This window comes from Diuraphis noxia, unplaced genomic scaffold (genome assembly GCF_037042655.1).
Source record: "Diuraphis noxia isolate RWA-SAM2 unplaced genomic scaffold, SU_Dnox_SAM2 contig0002, whole genome shotgun sequence".
Classification (NCBI taxonomy): domain Eukaryota; kingdom Metazoa; phylum Arthropoda; class Insecta; order Hemiptera; family Aphididae; genus Diuraphis; species Diuraphis noxia.
In genome coordinates, this window is record NW_028301712.1 from 5,773,408 (window position 1) to 5,800,115 (window position 26,708).

General features: G+C 26.1%; 2 protein-coding genes across 7 annotated transcripts; one reads left to right on the plus strand and one right to left on the minus strand.

The window, feature by feature from the left end:
• On the plus strand, positions 1-26,306 carry stj (voltage-dependent calcium channel subunit straightjacket). Of its 5 annotated transcripts, XM_089220063.1 has the most exons (30): positions 1-478; positions 1,051-1,132; positions 4,181-4,288; positions 4,431-4,644; positions 4,722-4,853; positions 5,927-6,195; positions 6,371-6,484; positions 6,567-6,771; positions 6,884-7,020; positions 7,080-7,220; positions 7,275-7,367; positions 9,898-9,954; positions 10,698-10,778; positions 10,849-10,923; positions 12,660-12,764; positions 14,595-14,666; positions 15,993-16,134; positions 16,206-16,260; positions 16,584-16,735; positions 16,935-16,982; positions 18,718-18,811; positions 19,285-19,317; positions 19,389-19,520; positions 19,598-19,710; positions 20,073-20,218; positions 20,295-20,561; positions 21,249-21,363; positions 21,475-21,670; positions 23,344-23,554; positions 26,075-26,306. In XM_089220063.1, the coding sequence occupies exons 1-30, from the start codon at positions 378-380 to the stop codon at positions 26,192-26,194; spliced, it is 3,810 nt and encodes a 1,269-aa protein (XP_089076189.1). In that variant the 5' UTR covers positions 1-377; the 3' UTR covers positions 26,195-26,306. The 5 variants fall into 5 exon arrangements, with proteins under 5 accessions (XP_089076189.1, XP_089076190.1, XP_089076191.1 ...); XM_089220064.1 differs by lacking the exon at positions 19,285-19,317; XM_089220065.1 differs by lacking the exon at positions 16,935-16,982.
• Positions 11,061-14,359, minus strand: LOC107168144 (uncharacterized). 2 transcript variants are annotated; one of them, XM_089220072.1, is made up of 3 exons: positions 14,290-14,359; positions 12,839-13,329; positions 11,061-12,066 (listed from the first exon to the last, which is right to left on the minus strand). In XM_089220072.1, exons 1-2 carry the CDS (start codon positions 14,302-14,304, stop codon positions 12,856-12,858), a joined length of 489 nt encoding a protein of 162 aa, XP_089076198.1. In that variant the 5' UTR covers positions 14,305-14,359; the 3' UTR covers positions 11,061-12,066; positions 12,839-12,855. The 2 variants fall into 2 exon arrangements, with proteins under 2 accessions (XP_089076198.1, XP_015372945.1); XM_015517459.2 differs by lacking the exon at positions 11,061-12,066 and having other exon boundaries at positions 12,764-13,329.
• Positions 26,307-26,708: the final 402 nt, after the last annotated feature.

The window sequence follows — 26,708 nt, forward strand, 5'->3', positions numbered from 1 at the left end:
CGCAGTTCATTAGGTCGCGGCTAATAAAAACAAACCCGATAACATTAGTACACGATATTATATCATTATTAATATTATTATTGTCGTTTATATATAAGTATAAAATATATTTTTATGCACGTTCGCGATCGTCCGGTTTAACAAAATTATATCGGTCATTGTTTACTTTAAATCTTCGGGCCCCTCTGCAGTTGTATAATGATATAACATTTTTTATCGTTATTATTATCGTTATACCCACAATTAATCAAAGTTTGTTATATATTATACAATATTATTGTATATTATTGTATAATATTGTTCAGATCGTCGAACGGGCCGCGGTGTGGCGAGTATATTATAGTACCTACCTATCGTTATTGTAAAGATACAATAACATGAAAACCACCAAAATCTTGGTAGCCCTGTTCCTATATGGATGTTTCACGGTCCGGGAATGCCTTCAACACGACAATCCTGAACCCGTCAAAACGACTCTGTAAGTATCTATAGTCTAAACCTAGGTAGGTAATTAACAATAATATATGATACAATATGCCATAAGAATATAAATTTAGAAAGTATAATATGTTATACCTAACACCCTCATACTTATGACATATTGTAGACGGTCAATATATATATATATATATATACCTAATAATATGTCAGTCATGCTAGGAGCAGTTTGGAAAGGGTTGGGTGTGTCTTGCATCCCCATTATTGAAATTAGTACCCTCATAACTTGAAGCTATTATTGAATATGTGATGGTATGGAAGGGATTTGTTTAGTCATAGAATACTAGTATTAAAACCTAGTATTCTATGGTTTAGTCATACTCGTAACTCATAAGACTATCTGGAAAATAGGGGGTGACGTGTTGATAATATATACACCTTATGGTAACTTTACCTAGGTACAAGTGCAGCAATATAATTACTTATTTAATAAATATTTATATAAATAATGTACAAATACTGTATAGGTACTTATTGTATAACATATTTATATCTCTTATTGTGTACCTACATAACTCATCATGATTGCGTTTAAAAAATACTTATCCACAGGCTGCAAACGTGGGCCGAAAAATTATATTTTGAATTGTGGAACTGCGGAGAATACATAACTAATCGAAAATCACTGCAAAGCGTAAGTAAATAAGTAATAAGTATATACATATTATACATTATACATGTAATATATTATGCATTTATAAAATATGATACACATTATATTATATAAGTAATAAGTATGTATAACTTTGATGCACATTATATATGCATATGTGATATGTATATCTATGATAGATAAATATTTATAATTCAAGACACAATTAGAATATAACAAGTACCTATAATATTTAATATTATATTATATTATAACATATAATATATATACTTGATTGATGTAGATGTTAAACCGTTATTTTACTATAGGTATACAACTAGTAAACATTTTACTTGTTTGAAATTTAATAAAAAAAATATGAATTATATCGTGTTATATACGTATGGAAAATGATTAGATATTTGTTTTATCACTTTTCATTACTTAAATTATTATTGCTATTTTTATTAAAAATAAATATATAGGTATGAATTATATTAGATAATAATATACTATGTAACCCATAATATTTTTAAATTGCATTTTCAAAATGTAAAGTCAAATGGTTTGGAATTGAGTGAATTAAAAAAAGTGATAAAGACTATGATAAGTACCAAGTTATAACTAGATATCTAAAAAAATAATTTTTTTTAAAGTATATTTTATACTTCGAAATGTTTCATTATATTCAAATAAAAATCTATATTAGTATTTATTGTAAGATTTTAAATAGGTAATTATATAATAAAATTACCTATAATACGATGTTACAATTACTTACTACTGCATTTATTAAATCTCGATAACTCGAATAGGTCGATAAAAAAAAAAAACTGAATTCTAGAAAAAATTATATGTACATATTTAAATGTGGAGGCCAATTCCTTCGAATTATTGAAATAATTAAAATTCGACTTATCCATGTAACATTGGATAAATTTAAAATTTCAGTTTTTTCATTGATAAATATATAAAATGTACGTATAATATTAAATTATTTCATCATTATTCTTAGTAAATTAAATCAACAATCGGTAATTACAACATCATGACATAATATATATAAGGGTATAAACAAATATTGTACATCTTTAATTTGTGTCACACATTATGTACATATCAGCATATCATAAGACATATTAATATTATATAAATGGCTATTTGAATAATTGAACTCAAAACCTTAAAATATAAAATATTTTAATACACAGAGACAGAGTATTTGATAAGTCATTCAACCGTACATACAAGGATTATTATTGACAAAAAAAAAAACATAATTGTATTTGTATACCACTCATATTATATCCTTCAGATCAAAAACTCCGTGAAGTACCTATCTACATCATTGTGTATAACTGTGATTAAATTAATCACCACGTACCATTGGCGGATAGTTGGTTGAATATATAGGGGACTTAACATTTTTATACCCATTATCAAAATTAAATAGACTTCAACCTTCAACTTACAACTTAAATTTTGATTTCAAACATTCTGCTATATTGATTTATAAATGTCAATGTATTACATAAATAAATGTGGTACAATATGTTAAATAGACAATAAATCTATTATTATCATTAAAAGTGTTGTACATGGAATAAACTTTCTGAAGGGGGCTTGACAATATCCCGGAGGACTTAAGTCCCCAAATTCTACCTGCACCAATATTCAACTATATGTCACTCAAAACAAAACATCCCTTAAAATTTAAAATAAACCATTAAATATCGATGAAATACGAGAATTTTTTTCATGTTACTAATTTCAAATGTTTGATTTGTATTTTGTCGTTCAAACACTATAGAATACAAATTTAAATTTTTAACATATATTTGCCTGCTAATAACCGTTATTATTTGGGTTAATATGAATTAGATACTATGTATGTCAAACATAGAGTAATAATAATATCAAGTAGTCCAGAAAAAACTTGGTGGTAGCCGGTAGGTATATAATGAATAGATTATCTCTAAGAATATTATTTCAAATGATAAAATAATAAGTATATGTGTATTTGGTTAGTCATTGTGATAGTTGGCTATTTTTTTAATTTACTGTTAAAACATAGAATCCAAGCACTCTAAGCTCTCGTTAATAATAATTATAAAAATCTTAACTACAAAATTGAATTGATCACAGAAAAGTCTTATTAGTTGCAAATTTTATAATTTGATTTATTCGGGTGTTTTAAATAAAAACCGTTCAGATTATACGGGACTCGGCCGATTTGGATGTTCAGATTTTTAAGGGGTCTTAAGTTTTTTATTAATATTATGGCACTAGTTGATTTAGGCGCAAAGTCCTGATTTGATGAGAACGGATACACGAGACATGTTATGGACACAGTTTTTTACATTTAAATTATTAATTTCTAAAATTTTAATACCAATTTGAGATTTTAAAAACTATTTGTTATACTTCAGTGAATGGAATACTTATTAAAATCATTTGTAATATCTTTCTAAAATCTAATCAATATAGAACCATTATACAAACTAGTCCACAGGTGGCCAAGTACTGCAGAGTTTTTTTGCTCCTCGTCCATTAAGAAATTATCGGTATAATATTGGTTAAAATAGTTTAATTTTACGTTACTTAATAATAATTTGGTACACATATACATTTAAATACACTTAATATGATTTGCGAAACTTAAATAACATGCTTTAAAATATAGGTTAACAGTTTTACACCATAGTAGTATAAAGTATCTACATCATTTTAATATTTGGTAAATTTATGTTTTAAATATAGATTTCAATTAGATAACATATAATAAACCACGTAATTTATAGGTATCTAAATAAATTATTAACTAAATTGTAGATACTCATAAAGTTAGGTCAAATAATAAAAAAAGCATATAACAACACATTTTAAACAATTAGTATTTAAAAAAAAAATCTTATCACATTTATTCAATGCGATAACGTATATTAACGATATAATTTCTCAGTAAATATTTATATTTAAAAAAATTATACATATTTATTTATTTAAATAGTGCCTATAGGTACTATTTTAGAATTAATTTCTTATTAAAAAATATCTTTGTTATAAATTTCTAACTTTTGTTATTTATAGAAATATAACAAAGAAGCGAAATTAGAAGGAAGGAATGGACAGATTTTGGTGGCGAACATATCGAGTGTTATTAAAACAATGATGGATAAAAAACAACAATCTTTAAAAGTTAGTAACAGTATACATTTTTGATTACCAAGTCTTGTAAATTAATTTTACATGACGCAATGTCGCAATGTATACAATATACGTACACAATTATATTTAATAAACATGATTAATATTTAATTTGTATCATAATATTCCGTAGAGAATATTAGAAAGCGTTGAACAAGTTGCAGTTTCAGCCCACGACGATGAACCACCGGGTGATGAATATAAAATTCGAAATGCAAAACCAAATAAAGCTACTCCAAATACAAACATATTATTAAATGATCTAAAAGAAAATTCTCATTTTTACAATACGCCTGTAAACGTTACATATAGTTCAGTACATATACCAACTTATGTTTATGACCGGGGTAAGTCAACGTTTAAACATTTTTTTTTATGTAATCATAATTAATCATTTTAAAATATTAATTATACTTCAATTTAGCGACTGATGTAATTAAGGCTATCAAATGGTCAGAAAATCTGGATGAAACATTTAAAAAAAACTACGAAATAGACCCTAGATTGTCATGGCAATATTTTGGAAGTACAACTGGTTTTATGAGACAGTTTCCAGGTACCTATATTCTACAAATATATTTTAATTGTAGATATATTATTTATTTATGCTCATATCAGTCATTAAATAATGGCTGACAATTTTTACCGACTTAGCAAATGCTTTTGATCGGGTGAATCACTAAAATTAGCACAAAAACCGACTAATATTTTGAAAATTATGTCATATCTAGTAAAGGCTTATATGAATATTAAGGAATATTAATATAATTAATCAAGTATATCAAAAACTGGATTTTACGAGATATTCCAGTTTCCCTAATTTTGTTTTTTGTTTTTATAATTCTGAGTGTTTAACATTTTGTTTTTTTTCGAAAGTATTAACTGGTGTAACAACATGCCTGTTTTTTAATCAAAGCATTTTTTTTTCTTTAAATCGTATACATTAAAATGAAAAAATCAAGAAAAAATTCACAGATCACTGTAAAATCAATACAAACATTCAGTATTTCGTTTCGAAACTAAAATGATATTATTAAAGAATTATTTTATTCCGGGAAAATACTATTACCTAGTGAAATATTATTTTTAGGAAAAGGGGTGTTAAGGCATTTTAATTCGCGTCATCGCGAAGAATAATAGACACAGGTATTCATGTATTTGATTCAGATGAGTATATATTAAGTTCAAAATTCGTTTTGTACTCTAGAAATATCTGAAGGTTATGTTATAAATTGGTTTTTCTATCAATCATGTTGAAATAAATACAATCTTGCTTCTATTTAAATAAATAAAATGTATAACAATAAACAATATGTTATCCTCCATTAAAAAAATCCCGAATGCACCAAATAGTTATGTACGACTCTACTAAATTACTCACCCAGATACCAGAACATTTGTTTAGTATAATTTTAAAAAATTACACAATTTGGAATTTATTTTAACATCATTGAATAAGATAGTATTTAAAGGGTTTATAACAAACCCATCCGAAATACTTGATTTACAATTTTTTTAAATTATGCTGTTTAAAAATACTCTCAATTTTATCAATTTATTTTACATTTATTAATTTAATTAAATGATAACTGATAATAATTACTATAACTCGTCTAATATTTTTCGTAGCAATGGAATGGCCAGACAAACCAAATAATACAGAAGATTTGTACGATTGCCGAATGCGTCCTTGGTACGTAGAAGCAGCTGCTAGTCCTAAAGATATTCTTATATTAGTCGATAATTCTGGGTCAATGATGGGACAAAGTAAAATCATTGCCAGGCACGTGATAAATACATTATTGGATACATTATCAGTGAACGACTACGTGAATGTACTTGTATTTAGTAATGTAACGAATGAAGTCGTGCCGTGCTTCAAAAATTTACTCGTCCAAGTATGCATTTATTATTTAATATTAAAATTTAAAAAAAAAAAAAAACAGTTAAAGGGTTTTTATTTTCAACTGTAATTTTAAAGTCAATATTAATTAGGTACCTAAATATTACCTATAATTCATGTATGCTATTTTAAGTAAGAAACATTAATAAGGAATTTTATTTTTTATTCAGGCCACACTGGCAAATATCAGAGAACTAAAATTAGGTGTAGAAAATATTGCCGATCCAAATAATATCTCAGATTTTAGTGAAGCTTTAACCAAGGCGTTCGAGACACTTGAAACGGTTCTTATTAATACTTACAATAAATCAATACTTTAATTTTATCATTCTTTTGGTGAAATGAAAAATACAATTTTATTTTTAGTACCGTGAACGAAATATGGGTGCTATGTGTAACCAAGCCATAATGTTGGTTACTGATGGCGTACCAGAAAACTTCTATGAGCTATTTAAATCACATAACTGGAGGAATGGTACAATGGGTATGCCAGTAAGAGTATTTACGTATCTGATTGGTCGAGAAGTTCCAGAAATAAGAGACATGAAATGGATGGCTTGTGCTAATCATGGTAAATATTTTATAATTCGATGACGAAAATTTTTATAACAATTATAAGGTGGTATTAAATTTTAAACCATAAACAAATAGATAATCTGAACAACAAACTTTTTTTAATTTAGGGTATTTTGTTCATTTAAGTACGGTTGAAGAAGTTCGAGAACAAGTGGTACACTATTTACCGGTAATGGCTAGGCCCTTGGTGTTGCACCAATCGCATCATCCTGTTATTTGGACGCCATTATACGCTGATGTTACTGTAATCATAACATACCGTTAATAACTAGTTCGAGAATATATTATTCGTATTTTTCTTAGGATCCAAAAATGACTGATTATCTATGGGAAAAAGAAGAATGTCGACAACAGTATGATGATACGATTAGTTATAAATTAACAAAAGACCAATTTTTCTATCCAAAGAATAGAGCAAAACGAGAACGAGATCGAAGAAAAAAAGTACATACTTATATCTTTTTTTTTTAACTAAATTATATTTTATATTGTTCTTAGGAGTTGGATCAAAATTTAAACGTGAATAGACAAAAAAAACACAATTTAATAACTTCTCTTGCGATGCCGGCATTCGACAAAAAAACTGAAATGGTAAGTTTATGAAAAATAATTTTTGAAGTTACATCAACATTCAACAATCATCTAATGCAATTATCAATGCATTTAATCTAATTTATGAATCATTTTAGAAAGACAAAATGTATTTATTATTTTGGAACACTTTCAAAATACTAATATTTTGTATTCCAAAGCAACACTGAATTATTATTGATCTTACACAATTTAATTTATTTGAACATAATATATCACATTACAATATTATACATTACACATATTATATACATAAATATATGCGTAGTCACGGTTTCATAGTAAGATTGAGACTGGGAGTGCGTGTTTTCCTTCTCTAACTGAACTTTTTTTTATAGGTAATTGTAAATAGATAGTCAAAGCTTTACATTAAAATATTGAATTATCATATTTAATATTTATTATTGAGACAAATTATCAATAAAAATAATTCGTTATAATTTCAAAGAAAAAATCTGATTCACCCCATAAATTGAATGATCGAAATCAACTTTATAAAAACTTATGTTTTTCTCGTCGGATCCCAAAAGGCTACCGTCTATTGTTTGTTTATTTACCAACGACTCCCATCAAAAAAGGCCTTACCAAAAGGTAAATTCTCAAGAGGCACCCATCGAAAAAAATGTACTAACAGGCATATAACTGTATAATATTGTATTCCACAATAATTATTGAACATAATATACACGCCTATCTTCCAAAACAGCCTATATAATAACTACGCAATGTTATTACGCTGCTAATCGTAATTCTGTTGTTATATAGTATATATAGGTATTATCCTGTATATTTTTTTAATGTTTAAAATTTAAAATTCAATATGATACTATAAGCTTTTTTTTATACAATTTCAATAATTTACTTGATGTAAGCCAAGACATTTTTAACCACACTTCTTTTAAGACAGTCCTAAAGTGGGAAGGATTTTGTGTTGTAAAATCGGAGCTGTTTAAGAATTTACCTGTTCGTTAGACTTTTTTTGACGGAAGTCGTTTGGAAATTGACCTTTTTGTAAAACGAGAGCCGTTTAGAGAAACGGGAGTTAAATGGGCTACCACCTTTTTTTTTCAAATGCTATTATGCATACTAGAAAGATAATAATGTTGGCACCGTTTCGATGAATTGTTAGCATCAAGTTTTTAAAATTAAATCATTTTCCTATTTTATATGGAATTCGCACTGAAGTTGGAACAGTTTTGACAAGAGAATCTTTAATATATTTTTTAAGTCTACAAATGCAATTTTGAAAAATGAGTTATAAAACTGATTCTTTGTTAATAATCTACTAAGTAAGTACATACGGTAAAAAATATTGATTTTTGTGAAATGCAGTTTATAATAATAATAACATTTGTATTAATAATAAAATAAAATAAAATAGAATTAATTTTTAATAAAAATATTTATAATAATAATACAGTTACCCTTAAGAAAAAGTTCTAGCTACGGCACATCATAAAGTGTTATATTGCCATAGTGAACTACAATCTACATTACTTCATTAATTAACTATAGATTATGTAACATAGTTTTTATGATACTGTTGAATACTGTATAACACGATATTTTTAGATACTTTAAGCACTACAAGAAGTAAGCACCGAGAAAAATAACTCTTCTACTTACTACATTTTGTCATAACATAGGTATAGATAAAATATTAACACTTAAAATACTTGACAAAGGTGTATATTTTATGTTTTCTAAGAATTTCAGGGATGGATTCAATGTGTGATCTAACAGATTGGTGTATAATCTGCATTGTTTTTGAGTGACGAGAATGTTGTTTTTCTCAACACTGATCACTGTGGATATTTGTACCTCCCTATCTTTAATTCATAACAGTATTTGTTGAGCCCTCTTTTCGAATATAGGAAAACGAAATTTTTATTAAATTATTATAAAATTAGAACACTACGGCAATATTATTGTTTATTATTGGTAGATCATATATTATATTTTATTGTAGCCGTTAAAAAAGCCTGACTTTCTCGTAGATCGCACATTGGTCTGGTCTCGAGTTTTAATAATTATTGATTAAAAAATAAGTGCGCGTCGGTCTTGATTAGACTATATTGTCATATTTAATTAAATATTTAAGTAATAAATAAAATAAAATAATTAAGTTTTTATAATATAATAAATTATATACTTACTATTAATTTAATTAACCTGAATTCCTGTACAATAGGTATTTATTATTTGAGTTGTATAATATGTATAACATCTTTTATACAATATTAGTTTCATTAAAAATTACCTTAAATGGAATTAAGACCAGTAAAATGTATATCTTTTAAACTTCATATAAGGCAAGTAGATTATATTCTTACGTATGTATAGATTAGAGTGGTTACTTGTTTTGTTCCATCAACTCGCTAAAAAAATTAAAACACATTAATATATTATTATATACAGAGTGCGTATTTTTACAAATAATTTAATACTTGCAGATAGTTAAAAAAAAAAATATGTATTTTTTTTTTTTAAGAGCTCATACTAAACGTGTTTAATAATTATTTCCCAACAGAATATCACAGTAAGAAGGCTAATAAATGATAACTACTGGGTTTGGGAAACACGAGAGGTATTTAAAAATTCAGCAGGTAGTCTGCCATATTTTTTTGGTCATTCTTAGAAAAATCTTAATATTTTATAGTAATCATATTTTATTATAATAGTACCTTAATGTTTTTATATTGTGAAACTTATTCTTCTATGTGACAATTCTGTATCTATTACCAACTATATATTATATAGGTATTGTATTTTTAGTAAAAAAGTCGTCAAATATTGGTACCTACCTATCGCATTGGATAGATTAAATGTAACAATTTAGAACGCCTAGAGTTCTAAGCTTAGTATTAATATTTTCTTAGATAGAATTTCTAAATAATGGTGATGGTAGGTATAGGGTCCTAATACGTTTTAATTATATTTAATTATATTTATTTAGGTACCTAGTTAGAAATAATAGTTAGAACTAATATTTGGTTTCAAATAGATACTTGGCGTGATTGAAACCCAATTTAATTTTTAAAAGGTGTTTTATATATTTTAGTCTAAGACTAGCGCGTAGAGAATCAATAGTAATTTGAGTTTTAAGTACATAGTAGATATAAACAAGAACCTTAAATTAATTAAATTTAATCATAATAGAGTAGACCAATTTAATTTTATGTTGTTAGTATTATTTAATTTTTTGTAGGAAATATAACTATAGCTAGTGTGTGATTTTTAAAAGGGTTACTTACTTTGAATATCGCACATTTATAATTAGTTACTTATTTTTATAAACATATTATTAGTAAACAAGTTTAATGTTTACAGACAAAAGTGGCCCATTTACTTGGTGTTGTTGGAACTGATGTTCCTGAAGCAGACTTACGAGAAGCCATGTCACCTCACATAGTTAGTGAAAATTGTCTTTATAACATCAATAATATATTTCATACTATATCTATTTATTTGTACTTTTAAGTTGGGTGTCAATAACTATGCATTTATCGTTACTAACAACGGTTTCATTGTCACACATCCAGATCTCAGACCAGTAGTAAGTAAATTTTAATTTAAATGCATTATTAAATTTTAAAACACATATTATGTGGTTATAACAAATATAAATTAGTGTTGAAAAATGAAAAGGATAGAATAAAAGAAAAATTATTTTAACGTTTTCATTTAGCTGTTCTACTTTTATTTTTTTTTAATATAAAAAATAAAATAAAATAAAATACAATTTGGCCAGATAACATGACTACGACGCAAAATTAGTTATTTTTGGACATCACTTCCTTACCTATAACATATTATAAGCACTTTTCAACATATACATATATCATAAAATCGTGTAGAAAAATATTATCAATCCCATTTACCATGCAGAACTTAAATGAAGATGGAGATCTTAATCATATAAATTAATTCTCTCATAAAAGAATGTCATGGGTAGTAGTTACTGCCGCGGTTGAAGTTGTTTAACAGGCTTAAATCAAGTCCGTAGGTTTTATTATTGACTTTGGTCGCTACTCTTTATAATAATTACAAACTACCTAACGATCTTAAACTGAGTCTTAAATTAAATTTATGATTAATATTACAAATTATAAGCTTTAAAGGTGCCTGTATTATTATTGGCACCAACTTATACTATTTCATCATTAATCTTATCTTTAAGAAAATATATACATATATAATAACATATCAAATACAGTTTAGTCTCCAATTTTATGTTTAAATTAAATATTTTCAATTGTTAAAAATATTGATTTTTCTAAATATTCCCACCATCTTAAAACTTATTTATTAGTCAGTAGAAATTCATCTATTTTTCTTGAAAGAATGAAAGATCTGTTCCATGTTGTATACACTTTACGAATGTTTTTAAGACGCTCTGCAATTTATTTACTATTTAATGAATTTAATATGCATATAATTTAGGCACTTTAAATAATGTAATATGTACTCTAAACTATAAATTTATTTTTTATTTTTAAGTCCTATACAATCATGGGTTTTTGTATAAACTGCTGGTAAAATATTCATAAACAAAAAATTAGATGAACGCCTCTTTTTTTTTAAAAACGTGAACGTAAACGGTTTCCTTTTTTAATGATTGAACGTAAATGTGTTTGAATTAATTTTTTTAGTGAATGTTCCAAAACAATGGGGTTTCTCTACTAGTCAACACATATATCTATAAATACAAAAAAAAACATAAATCTATTAAAGTATTAAACTAAAAGTTTAAAAATATTTGATATATAAGTAACCTATTGATTTTGATGTATAATACATTAATAGGAGGTGTTTGTTTAATGCAGTGTTTCCCAACCTTTTTACCTCCACGGATCACTTCGTCAATATTTTATAGGTCGCAGACCACCTCAATTTTACTCAAACTAGGAAGACCTTTTTTTATTTTTGCTCATTAACAAGAATACACAAAATTAACAAAATAAAAATGTTAATTTTTATTATTTTACTGTACTATTGTATATAATTATTAAACTTTACTAATAATATGTCGTCACTTACGTCCAAGCGATATTACGGTGAAATAAAATATTTTTCACTGTTTTAAAAAAAAAAAAAATAATTTTTAATAGAAAACGAAGAAAGGTACCGCGACCCACCTATGACATGCCCACGGACAACCCGCGGATGGGAAACACTGGTTTAATGCTTATAAAGTATAAATAAGTTGATAAATACGTTAATACAATTCAAAATAAAATATATTAGATATAGGTAAGCGAAATTATCTTTTACAAAAATATTTTTTTTTAGTTTGGAGATATTTTGAAGCCAAACTACAACAGCATCGATGTGACTGAAGTGGAACTTGTTGAATCTGACAACACTCCAAGGGTGTTTAATCCAAGTATACTTACGGTTAGTACAAAAATAAACTTTATATAATAGGTGTTTATAATTATTTATTTATTATTTAAATATTAAATATGTACCGCTGGATTTATAATCGTTATCCAAAGAATGGATATCCTTGGTATCCTGGGTATGTGTACGGAAAATATCTGGGATAGTATGTGTTCATCATAGGAAACGGATATACCATTAAAGGACTTTGGTAGTATGATTGATCGGCATTCATGCTGTCCACCATGGTGGAACTAGACGTCACTAGAACATCTGCCGGGACTTGGCGGGTCTTGAGTTTCCGATTAATTCTTGAATTATCGTGTTCGACGACAGCTGACTCATTTCTCTGGGCCGTGGAGGACGTAATGTTTTTTTGAAATTTCGTAGTCTTGTTCTGTGACGTAACAACCTTATCATCATTGGTAATTGCTGGATTGTCAGTTTCGAGATTAGCTGTTGTTTCGTTCTGCATCTGTAGCGAAAGGTTGTTTCTTATGACACTATCTTGACCCTCAGCCTTATGAATAACAGTTTTGCAATTGAAACGAGAAAAAGTAGATACAGCTATTAAAACCACCTATTCATTTATGAAAACAAATAATTAACATACCTAAAATAATATCAAAGTTATTATTAATGAATAAAATGGCCTTTGTTTACAATCCATGGTGTATTAACTCAAATTAGTTGTTGGAAAAAATTATTTTAACCCAATTTATAATTTTCCTGTGTATCTATCTACATAAGATGGTTTAAGTGAAAACTTAAAAGTTAAAATAACTTTTGAAATTAAAATCATAAACGATTAAATATCACTTTTAAAACATTTAAATTTATTTATAAAAATAACAACAGTAGGTACATATTATAATATCATAGTTAGTTAAAATATAATACATGGTAATCGCTCAACAGTTTGGGATCATTAAAATATTACCGTACAATAAGTAATTTGAATTTTTATATTTTGTGTAGGTACCTAAATTGGCCAAACTATTATTTGTATATTACACAATATTTTATAATTTAACAACTATGAACTAAATTAGAAGATGAGAAATTATTATGTTTTATTATGTTCTATAATTTTTTTACATTTTTCATAAAACTATCATACTGCCATATTATAATTCGTTTGTTACTAAAATGAAATAAAGTTTGTAAATTTGTATTTTGTATTTATTTTGTGTATTAACTGTAGGTATGATATTTCATTTTTGAATTTATAACACATCAAAACTAATACTTTTATTTTAACAGAAATATTTTAAATAAAATTCATGAGTACACTTGCAGTTATAATAATAGCCGTTATATTATGGAGTTCAAAAATTCAAAAAATAAACTATAATATTTATATATAAAAAAAAAAACTTTTCATATTATAAATGAAAATTAAATAGAATAAAAAATTGCAGCAGCCTCCTCTAGAAAATTTTTTCAACATTTTGACGTTAATAAAATATATTTTATTTTATAGTTACATTTATTTCATTTACTGTTAAAAACAATTAATTTATGAAAAATATTTACTTACAAAGCTCCGAATCATTGTTCAATTCTATATGGTTATTTCGAATAGGTACGTAAATTAAAGTCGACGAAACAAATGTAAATGGCGTTTTTAAGATTATTTGACGTTCTTATATAATATTATGATGTCAGCAATATTTCCAGTTCATCAAAACCATGGTCATTGGATATAAACGAATGCCATTTGAATTAGCTTAACTAATCGATTCGATGTTTTCCGCTGAAATGAATGTTTTATTTAAAACCATATAAATCGCATTGTGTTCACGCGCCTTAAACTAAATGTTTTGTCTTTTGTGCATTTTACAGCTTCGTGATTATATCATCAATCAAACAACTGGTGATCAAGAAATTACTGTAAAGTATCATTACGACAATATGGTAAAGCACAATTTATATTTATTAAAAAATAATCAAATTTAACAATTTACTAAAAAAATCTATCTAGAAAAAAGTGGGCAAGTGGGTATCGTAGAGATGGAGAGTAGGTTACTATAATGCATGTGTTAAATTTGAATGCAATGACAGATATCATTGTATACGAAAAACGATTCTGAACGGAGATGATTTGTCAATCTAGGATATATTATATTACCTATATTTAAATTATAATATACTTTTATACGCCCACAAAATGTTTTCTATATTGACTTTGGAGTTTTTTACAGCTATTTGAAGAAATAGTTATGGAGAACCTTGTTGGGTTTTTTAACCTTAGGTATAAATCACAACAATTTTATGAATTTTCAACTTCATAATTTCATGCAAATTTTCGTGGTTATGACATATGTTTGTAAACATTTGAACTTAAAATGCGTATAAACAAAACATGTGACTAATGATTTTTGATTTTTACTACGATAAGTATAACTTATAATTTACCTTGTTTTAAATTTTTAAAATTTGTTGGACAGTCATTTTTTTTTTATAGTCATTTCAATAAAAAAAACTTAGAAAAATCGAAAATTTCAACTATCTATAAATAGTTTAAAAAAGTTAAAATATTTTGAAAATTTAATCTAAATAGATAACGCTAATATAAACATTTGGTGAAAATTTCAAGTATTTACAATGATTCGTTTTTGAGTTACAGCAAAATAAAAAAATTAGGGTTTTCTTGACGCTTTTGAAAACTATTGGAAATTTTACTTTTGACCCCTCTCCCACACAGTACTAACTAGATGAATTTTCCTTTTCAAAGAGGGGCCGAAGTCAAAAATTGAAGCATTATTTTTATTCCAAAACGTGATGACAGACACAAAAAAAATATACATCTTTGTAAAATCAATACTTTCCTCACTTCGTTAAGAATCTACTACAGTGAAACCTCCATTAACGGACACCTCCAAATAGCGGACGACATTTAAGCGACCGAGAGTGACCGGTATATAGAGGTTTCACTGTATAGCTTTATTTAATATATTATAATATTTCAGATAATTAATAATACTTGCTTAATATTTAGACCATTAGATAATAAATTAATATAATAATGAAAATATTTTTTTCTATTGTTAATTTTATTAATTAATTTATTTTTCTTATTAATATGACAATCAATTATTATCATAATAACTAAAGTATGAGTTATGAAAAAGTTAATACATCTATACATAGAAAAATAATCAAATATGATTTGATGAATCTGTATAATTAATGAATTACTGATTAAAACGAATAATATTTACCTATATTTATGTTTAAAAGAGACGTGCGACAACAGCAGAGAGACATTATTATTATTCAATTGTAGAAGGGACTCCGTTCACAGTTGTGGTTGCTTTACAAGAAAAGCATTTCGGTTACAGAGTCAAAATACCAGATAGATTTCAAAACCTTAATACAACAAGTAATTATTGATAAAAATATACTAATCAATGAAGTTGAATTTAATAAAGTAATATATACAATAATATATAGGATCATATCTTTCGGAATATTTCAATGGTGATGAGTGGAGAATTCATCCAGATTGGTAATTTATATTTCATAATATCACTTAACAAAATCAAAACACTTATATGAATGCATTTTAATTATTTTAAATTTTAATAAATAAGTATCATTCAAAATCAATATCAATTAATATATTTAAGCTAATTTATTTGTTTTATTAAAATATTTAAATTAAAAATATCATTATTATATTCTATAATTTTTTCACTACACGTATAATGGTACATATTTTTAGTTTGTAGTTTTCTACATGGAAATTAAAAATATTTATGTATTGAAATCTGTATGGATTTTAATATTATATTATTTCAAAGTAATGTGCATATTTTTATTTATTTTCAGGCTTTATTGTCGATATGCATATGATGATGGAGGTGATACATCATTTAAAACCCCTGAAGAAGAACTTCTTCATTTTTTAAAGCGAATCTCTAAAACTGATAATAGTTGGAATAAATGGCCACCTCCAAGATTTTACAGTGAATCATACGACTGTAAGTATATGCCTACTTCTTATCTACTTCTTGCCAAATAACCTGCTACTTAAAGCTATACCTACCTTACTTGTTTAAACAGTATCATTAATATATGTACACACCAATAACAATACCATATAATATGTATTAGCTTTATAAATAATTATATAATTTGTTCTTAACGAGCTGTAGGATTAGTAATTATTTGTTTTCGCAGCAAAAGGGACAATAATGCCCGAAGAAAAATTCGATTGCAAATGTTATTGTGAGTTTAGTGTTTATATTTTTGCATGATCAAGCTTGACCGCAGTTTTTTGTGCAGTTTAAAATTGTGGAGTATGATATTTATTTTATTTTATTTTATTGTTTAGTATGTTTGATTTTTATAATTCACGCTAACTCAAACATTTTTTATTATTGAGAGGGCACCATTTCACATAATTTTCAGGGGTTTTATAAATTAGGAAATTCGATGATAAATTTACATAAAAATAAAAATAAAGAAATAAATAAATATTGCATTTTCGACAACTATGGCTAGTAGGGTTGTAGTTGGTATAATTTTTTTTCTGATATATATTATAAAATATTGAAATGTTCTCATGAGAATATTAAATATTATGTTATATTTTTCGATTTTAAATGAAACGATGAATGTATTAGTTGTATGATGATTTTTATTTTTATTTTTTTGTGTGTGTGTGTGTCATCACGTTTTGCAATGAAACTGCTTTAACTTTCGACTTTGAGGATTTCCAGTTACTAATTGAATGTATTAAGTTTTTTTTTGTGGAAGGGGGGGGGGGGGGGGTTAAAGTAAATACCAAGTATTTTGAATATAAATGAATAAAAAATATTTACATGTAGTAATATTAGATAAGTAATAACTAATAACTAATGATTAAAAGCCTTATCTAATATTATATATTTTATAATAAAAAACGAATAAAAAAAAAAATTATATATTATATACCATATAGTATGTATTAAGTATGGTTAAAAAATATTCATAATCATTATAATATTATAAATAAAGATACTAATAAAAAAAGCAATTTTATATGATTAATACTTCCTTAAATTTTCAAAAATTTAGTTTACTCATAAAATAGTAGATAAATTATTAATTTTTTTAACTATCATTAGATCATAATACATTATTATATTTTACTATAAAATCTGTTTTATACATTTTTTATAGTATCGAATGTATAAATGTTATTAAAATGTAGGTATTTTAAATGGCTATAGCATACCTATGTATTAATTTTTTATATACTTGACTTTTATTTAAATATATAAAGTAATTGGGACTGGTGTTTTTAAAAGTAGTAGGTATATAGTGTGTACTTTATAGTAGATACTTTTGATTGGTGATTACTAAATTTATGAAAATATATATTTCTCATTTATTAAAATAAGTAACAAACAGAAAATAACGGTTACATTATAAATTACATTAATTTTGTGTTTGTAAAATAATATTTATCATGTCTATCTAATTTATGTTTATTGTGCATAAATTATATTATTTATTAATCAAATTTTGTTCATCAACCATCATACATGAACATTATAACGTACATGGTTTTTTTTAGTACATATAAGTAATTTACTTATATTTATTTAATAATAAACAATAAAAATACACTACCACAAAACCTCCTTCCATTTGTATAAGCTAAATTTTTTTTGCGTTTTATATAATTTATACTAAGTGTACATGTTTTATATAATACATTGCAAATTGATTTTAAAAATGTACACGGTTTTTATTATGTTAGTATTTATGTTCCATTATAATTTGGCTTTGATATTATTCGCTTGCAATATATCTACAACAAACATAAATCAAATAAAAAATTTAAAACTAGTAAACTAAATATAGAAATTAAAGAATTTCAAAATAATCATCATACAAACAGCATGACTTAAAAAATAACAAGGAATTATGATTTATGTACTTATAATAACAAGTACTTAAAGTGTATTGTTTTCAGGTGACAAAGATCTTATGCTTAGTTTGATATACGATGCCAATATAACTAAAGGTATTTTTACAGAAGCTAAAAATGATACAGAGAAGAAAAAAAAGTAAGTTATTGTATAGGCTTGAAAAATTTTAGCTTGATTTTTAAATTCACAAATTAACTGCACAATATATTATTAATAAATATAAAAATTTAAAAAAAATATATATTTGTGAAATAATGTTTTTTTGGAATTCCGTAATTTACCATAAGGTTCTACAACTTGAAATTTTATAACTTAAGGAATATTATTTGTCCATTCGCTAATTTTAATATATTTTAATAATTGATATTATATTATATTATGGCGCATAGAATAAATAAATATTCCTATGTTTTTCGTTGATTTGATTTTATCAAAATATAAGAAAGCAATAAACTTGATAATATCCAAAAAAATGTTATAATATTATAGGCTTATTTATTAGTTTTGAGTAAGATTTATTATCACATTACATGCACTACTCACGCGCTTTTATGTATACTCACTTTGATATTTTTCACGTTAACACATTGCACTATTTTGTCTTAATGAAGTCCGGCAGCGGTCTTGATGAGTTTATTACCAAGGTAAAGTAATTGTAAAAATCAGTTGGACAAATTTAATTATGATCTATTAATTGCTATTTATGTGTTTTTAGAACCGAATTTGAAAAAAGATTTGGGGTGACATTGGCTTTTGTTGCTACCCATAGTGGTCTCACCCGATGGATGGATTATGAAGACAAATCCAAGACGTCAAACAATTATAATAATCATGATAAGAAAATACCGTAAGATTTAATACTCAATAATTTAACATTTGTATTGTAAACTGTCATATATTACATACATTTTATTCAATTTATAGACATTTCATTGATGAAAACGTTTACTCTATTGAAGAAGTATGGTATAGAAGGGCGGTTGAATACAACATGGTAAACGATGAAAGCTATGTATATTCTGTACCATTTGATAATGGTTAGTATTCATTACACTTTAACAATTATATTTAATAAACTTGTATTGTACAATAATTATGAAAACCATCATTAAAAAAGTAGGAACCCAATTAACTGTCTTTAATATAAATTGATGTTTTCGCATAATCACAATAATAGGTACCTGGTACATACACTTCTCCTGTCAAAAAGTTTTTTACTTGTTTTCAAATATTTTGCTTATATCGAATACAAATTTCATATAGCTATGTGCGAAATGCGTTTGTTTAATGGAGTGTTTATGAACTACCCGAAATAAATTTATTTTAATGGTTTGAAAATTAAATTGGCAATTTTTTGAATAATTTATCCAATTTTAACTATTGTTTTAAAAAAATTTAGAAAACATTAAATCAACATTGGTAACAGCCAGTCAAGCAGTTTTCGTCACCAGTAAAGAAAATAAAAAGAAAGGTGCTGCTGCAGTTGTCGGTTATCAATTCAGACACTCAGCTCTTCAAGAATTATTTTCAAACATTACAAAACAGGTGGATTTTATGATGATATCTTAAACTATTGTAGATAGTTTGAATAATAAAAAATGTTTACAACAATAATTTTTAGTGTTACTCAGAAACTGGCTGTACACCGGAAAAGGACACTTGTCTATCCTTAGAACGAGATTGTTACATACTTGACAACAACGGTTATATTATTGCATCAGAAAATGCAATGGATACTGGAAAGTTCTTCGGTAACATTAAAGGACCAATTATGAATATGATGGTAGCAGACAAAATTTACAAAAAAATAAAAATATTTGACTACCAAGGAGTATGTTTTAAGGGAGAAAATGAAGATGATTCAAATAGTTCGTCATTTTTGTATACTGTAAGTATTCAATTAATTATTAGAATTTTGAAAGTCCACTTTTTTCAAGATTTTTCAATATTTGATTTGTGTTTGCTTATTTCTTTTTAACTGAACTTCTTATCGATGTAAAAAATGTTAGTTTTCGTTTGCTCTCTTTTAAAATTATAAGGAACCTTCATGATAGGATACATCATGAATTTTAGCGTTAACGATAACTTCTGAATCTAAATTGTCCACTTTAATTTTTTTCGAACTTAACTTATTTATATTTTAAAATTATATTAATATTAGTTATTAACGATAAAGATGATATAAAGCAAAAACGTTGATTAAATAGATGTTTATAAAAATATATAATTAATCACGTGGCGTTATAGGTAGGCTATTTAGCTACACCATTGTCATGTGTCCATTTTTCCGGTGTCTCAAAATACGTGGCCAATAAAGATTAAACATTTTTTTTTAAATATAATTATTTAAAAAATCTTATTTTGGTTTAGATTTTCAAGGATGCTAATTTTAAACACTTCGGTGCTTCTACTAGTATATACACCAATTAATAATTATTAGTTCCACTATAGCACCTTATTTATTATATTAATATAATAAAAGCTGTATACAGTATATACAAATAAAGAATACTTATTTCTATATAATAAATATTATTTTATAACTAGTTAAATAATACTGTTTTTTTTTCGGTAGCCCATACATCATTTAAAACAATTAATTGGATGGCTAATAGGGCGTGTTTTATGGTTAGCTGCTCATTCCAATTTTCAGTGGATGATGTCTCAGGCTCAAGCCATATTCGAAGACGGTTAGTATAGTTATAGTTTTAAAAATCTTTTGCGTAGTTATTTTTTTCACGTTTTAATCGTTATGATTCTTATGTTCACTCACTTAATTTTATTGTTATTGTGATATTTAGTTCCGGACTACCAAGAAGATGAAGAAAGTGTTTACTCTGCAGATACTTTAGCCAGCTTTAAGATTGAAGGTGAAAAAGCATTAAAATACGTTAAAATTAAGCGAACTCGACCAAAATCTTGCGATCGTTTTGTCAATTTGTTCACGCTAACTTCGAAGATGCCAGAAAAATTGGAACATAAATCTATATGTGAAAGGTAATATATCAAATAGATTTTTATCCAAAATCGGAAATGTCTAATTTTAAAGCTTAACCTAAATTTTTATCCTCTATCAGCTCGCCACCGATTTATCTAATTCCGATAAAATAGTTAATCGAGTTCCTGACAAGTACCTACGACTAATTAATAACGCACGATCAAACTATTGCTTATTGTGGACCGTTAGCGTTCAATTTAAAGGTCTGATTAATAAATAATGTAATTTCTGTAACTTTGTATCTACGACCTGATTAAATTAAATAATCATATTAAGTTTAGGAGTAAGTTTTTTTTTTAATACCTAATGTTAAGTGCTTAATAATGAATAAAAAAATAAATAAAATCAATTTTTTTGTTATAAAATAGGTATTTAAAATGTATGCATTATTAGTTATTCAAACGATTGTGTATGTGCATTAATATAAGTACTTATAATTAAATAACCTAGTTCATGACTAATTTATATATAGACAATTTTGAACATTTCTCGATATTTTTCCTCTTCAAAGAAAAACTATGAATCATAAATACTGTGTCTGAAGTATATAACCATTAACCATGACAACGAAAATCTAACGAAAAATCAGTCGGAAACACTGTATCGTGTATCCAGCCTAAAAACATATTTATATTCAAAACATTAACTCCAATACGTGGATCGGCGTTTTTTTTTTTAAATCTTAGGCTTAGTATAAAATGTTGGAAATCTCGCTGTTCTTTAATAGTTCTATAGAATGTAATACTACACCAGTTGAATAAATAATACGGCATTATAGCCATATAGATAAAAATAACAATTATGTATATAACTGTTTTTGTAATGATTGAAGTTAGACACCATCATAATTTACAAAGCAAGCAATGTTTACAAGTTATACCTGTCTATACATTATTGTGTTCAGAGGGGTGGGGGGTTGACCGACTGTCGTCGTTTGATAGTAGGTATACTTTATTTTATGAAAAAAAACACTTCCAAAAGAGGGGTCTAACTCTTATTTATTTATTTATTACCTTATAAAGTTATAACTTTTATTAATAGTAGGTACCTACTATTAAAGAATCAAAAATTGTATACAATGTTTTCAAAATAACATTTTTTTTTTTTAAATTACTAAAAATAATTTAACCATTTTTAGTTTATTTGTGTATGTTGATGGCACACTTAAATAACTTTAACAAAAACTAATTTTTGAACATGCATCATCAAATATGTGTGGTATATGTTTAGTTTTGTTTAAAAATTGTTAAATTGTCCTTACCTGCCTAAAAAAATAATAGCTATACCTTCCACCCCTTCATAGGATTTTTTTCATAACTTAAGGTATTATACCATCATAATATGACGTCGGTCTGTTTCACCACCTAAGACACATTGTCTGATTATTAACCACGAATAAAATAATATCTATCTAGGTATTTTAGTAAATATGTTGCCTGCTTGGCCAAAATGCTGTTGATTTCGATCAGAACAAGACTTAATATACCTAGCCCAATATAGATGAAATTTAAATTAAGTTTCACAAGAGAGAGAAAGAGAGTTACGTTTAATCTACAATCATATGTATTTGAAGCTATTTCTTAACTCTTAAATATCTAATCCTACGTGTTATATATTTATGCCTATAAATAACGCCTCATACTATATCCTATATGATATTTGATTTTAACAGGCCTTATGACTTTCGAAAAATAATGAACACCAACCTTATCTTACTGGTCGTCAATGGACATTGTCCAGAATCAACGAAATCCGAAAATTTTGATACCGTGCCAGATGAAGTTGAATATGACCAGTTCAATAATTCGTTGAATTGTCACAAAGCGTTTTATAGTTTACCACGACGTAGACCTAAAACCGCTTGTATTAGGACACATCCAGACGTAAGTATATTCCTATATCCCAGTAGTTCTCAACCGGGGTGACATGTCAGCTTAGGGGTGACGCAGAATTTTAACAAGAAAAGAAAAAAATTAATTTTTCCGAAAACAGTCATATAATTTCTTATAATAAATATATTATACACCTATACCACCACTGTCATGTACATACCATACCTCAAAGTTCGTATCTTTATAATAGTTTGTATTATTTATATTTAATCTTTTGGTCCGATAAACACGCGTGTACCTAGTAATAAATATACAGCTAAGATTGTTTATTATTTTGATGTTAGTGTGACGCAGTGTTTGATTCTAGTGGCTAAAGGTGACATGAATCAAAAAAGGTTGAGAACTACTGCTATATCCTATATAACTATCATTAAAAGCCATTAAGCAATTAATAAAAATATGTATCTTAAAATTCATCTTTTTTTATGTATATCTTGTGTATATGATAATATATTCGCACATATATAGATTAATTATTGTAGACGATAGCACTTGAAGTACTGCAAAAACTAAAACTAAAAAAAAAACAATATCATAGATACTTTTTGTCTCAAACCGTTTAAACTGCTTAAAACCATTTTATTTTGAAGTGGGGAAAAATTAAAACACTATCTATTGATCCGTTTAACGTAAGACATTTATTATTTAAAAAAAAATTATTTTTAACTTTTTAATATCTACTTTAATTTTTAATTGGTTTTTTTCAAAGTAAAATATTTTTGGCCACCTTTGTCCTACTACACCTCCGCTTAGGTATCTCGATTTTCTACATAACTTATGCATACAACAACAGTCCTCAAATCATTCTTAATAACAATATCAAACCGACAACCATCTCTTTTTTGGTCTTCTTCTTCCTCTTTTCCCTTCAACGTTTATTTTCATAACTACTCTTACCGCTTTTGTTTTCTCTCGCCTCATCACGTGGCCAAACCATCTCAATCCCAATTTTTGGAGTATGTTGATGTATAAAGATTAAAAATCGAATTTTGAATTAACAGTTTATTCGTTGGTATAAGTATTTAAAATTAAGATGAGCGAAATGGAGTAGTACAAGGCCACAAGGGTACCGCGTGAAATGATGGTCCTCTACTTGCTCATTAAAACTTAAAACGATTCAACTAGTTGTTCAAAATTTGATTCTATTTGATCAAATAATATAATATATCAAATAAATAATATTCTGATTTTGGATATGGAATCAAAAATGTATGTTTTTAATCAAAATAGTAAAAAAAGCGGGAAAGCGGATATCGCTCTGCTGCACAGTAGGTTACAAATGGGTTACTGTAATGGATGGAATAAAATTTGAATCCAATGATATTTTATCATTGTATACGAAAAACGATTCTGAGGGGAGACGGTTTATCTGTCTGTCTAGTATATTATTGATTGTTAAAATAATTAATGAATTTTCGTGATTTTTACGTGTTGTCAAAATTAAAATTTGAATGCTTGTAAAAAAAAAATTGTGACTATGTATTTCTTTTATTTTTCAACTGCTATTGTAAAAATATTTTAGGAGCCTTGTATTAAATTTTTAAATCTTAGATATAAAAGGAAAATTTTTTATGAATTTCTAGGATAAAATAATTTACGAATTTTCGTGATTTTTACGTATGTTGTCAAAATTCAAACTTTGAATGCTTATAAAAAAGAATTGTGACTATATATTTATTTTATTTTTCAACTGCTATTGTAAAAATATGATAGGAACCTTGCATCAAATTTTCAATCTTTTCTACACAACAAATACACTTTTATCGTTATTAATTTAAAAAAAAACTTATAATGATCGAAAATTGCATATGCCTATAAATAGTTCAACTTAAGTCGACATTTTTTGAAAATTGCATGGTGGATATAATATATTTATATAAAAATTCGGTGAAAATTTCATGTATATCTATGGTCATTTGTTTTAAAGTTACATTAAAAATCAAAATAGATTTTGTCGAAAAAGAATTGTGCGTAAAAGTTCCTGTTTTTCCTTAATTTTTAGTTTGGTTGTCCCAATTATTAAGAACTTTTGAACCCCCAAAGTACCAACTAGATTCACTTTGTGATCGAACGAGGTACTGAAGTCGAAAATTGAAGCTTTTTTACTGCCCCAAAATGTGATAACAGAGACACACAAAAAAAAACACACACATCATTATAAAATCAATACATTCCTCGCTCCGCTCAGAATCTAAAACTTTTTAATAAATTGACAACGAGAAAAATATAATTTTTCCCCAAAAATGTTATTTTGCTACAAAATTCTGTGAATGAAGTATTTTCAAAAACGTTGGCTTCTGCTAAATAATGACTGTCTCATGTTAAATGGGTCACTTTATATATTATATTCTACAATAATATCATATTAGGTATATCGTATATCACACACTACTATAAATAGGTATAATGTTTATCTAATAATTTATTTTATGTTATTATGGCCAACGATATGGGTACTGTAATAAAATTATTTATTAATGATATTTTAAATGTTTTTTTTTTTTTTTTTAGGAACACGAAATTTACGACAAAATGTGTGGCAAGGGTACAATAACTACAGTTACGCCAATAACTTTATCAATAGTTGTTTTTTCTATGTTTAATTTTATAAGGTTTATACAATTTTTTTAATTCTAAATCAAAAATTTAAATTCTTCTTGTATTGATAAATATTGTTCATGAAATTATCTTCGATGTTGAACAGTTTGTCTATTGCGTCTAATACAATTTAATATACGTTAAATCTTGCTATTATAATTTTATGATACTATTACATTTTAATGATGGTTTATGATATGTTTTATAATGTTTAATATTTTCTATCAATGAAAATCATAACATAATTTTATTATTAACTCATTACTCCATACATAAATTGGTTAACTGGTAAATGTATGTTTAATACAGATTGTGTATGATATTTTGTATCTTTTTGTAACATATAGCAATACCACTAATACTATGATATCAGTTTAGAATAATAATATCTAAAAGCAATCAAACCTGCCAAGCAATGAAAACAGATATTGTTAGCCGACTACTGACAGCATATTTTTAGTCCAAAACTCCTATCCTATGGCTCATCTGTGTAATGTTAAAATCAATGGTAAAACTAATTCTTAGCTCTGTTCAGGATATAAAATAA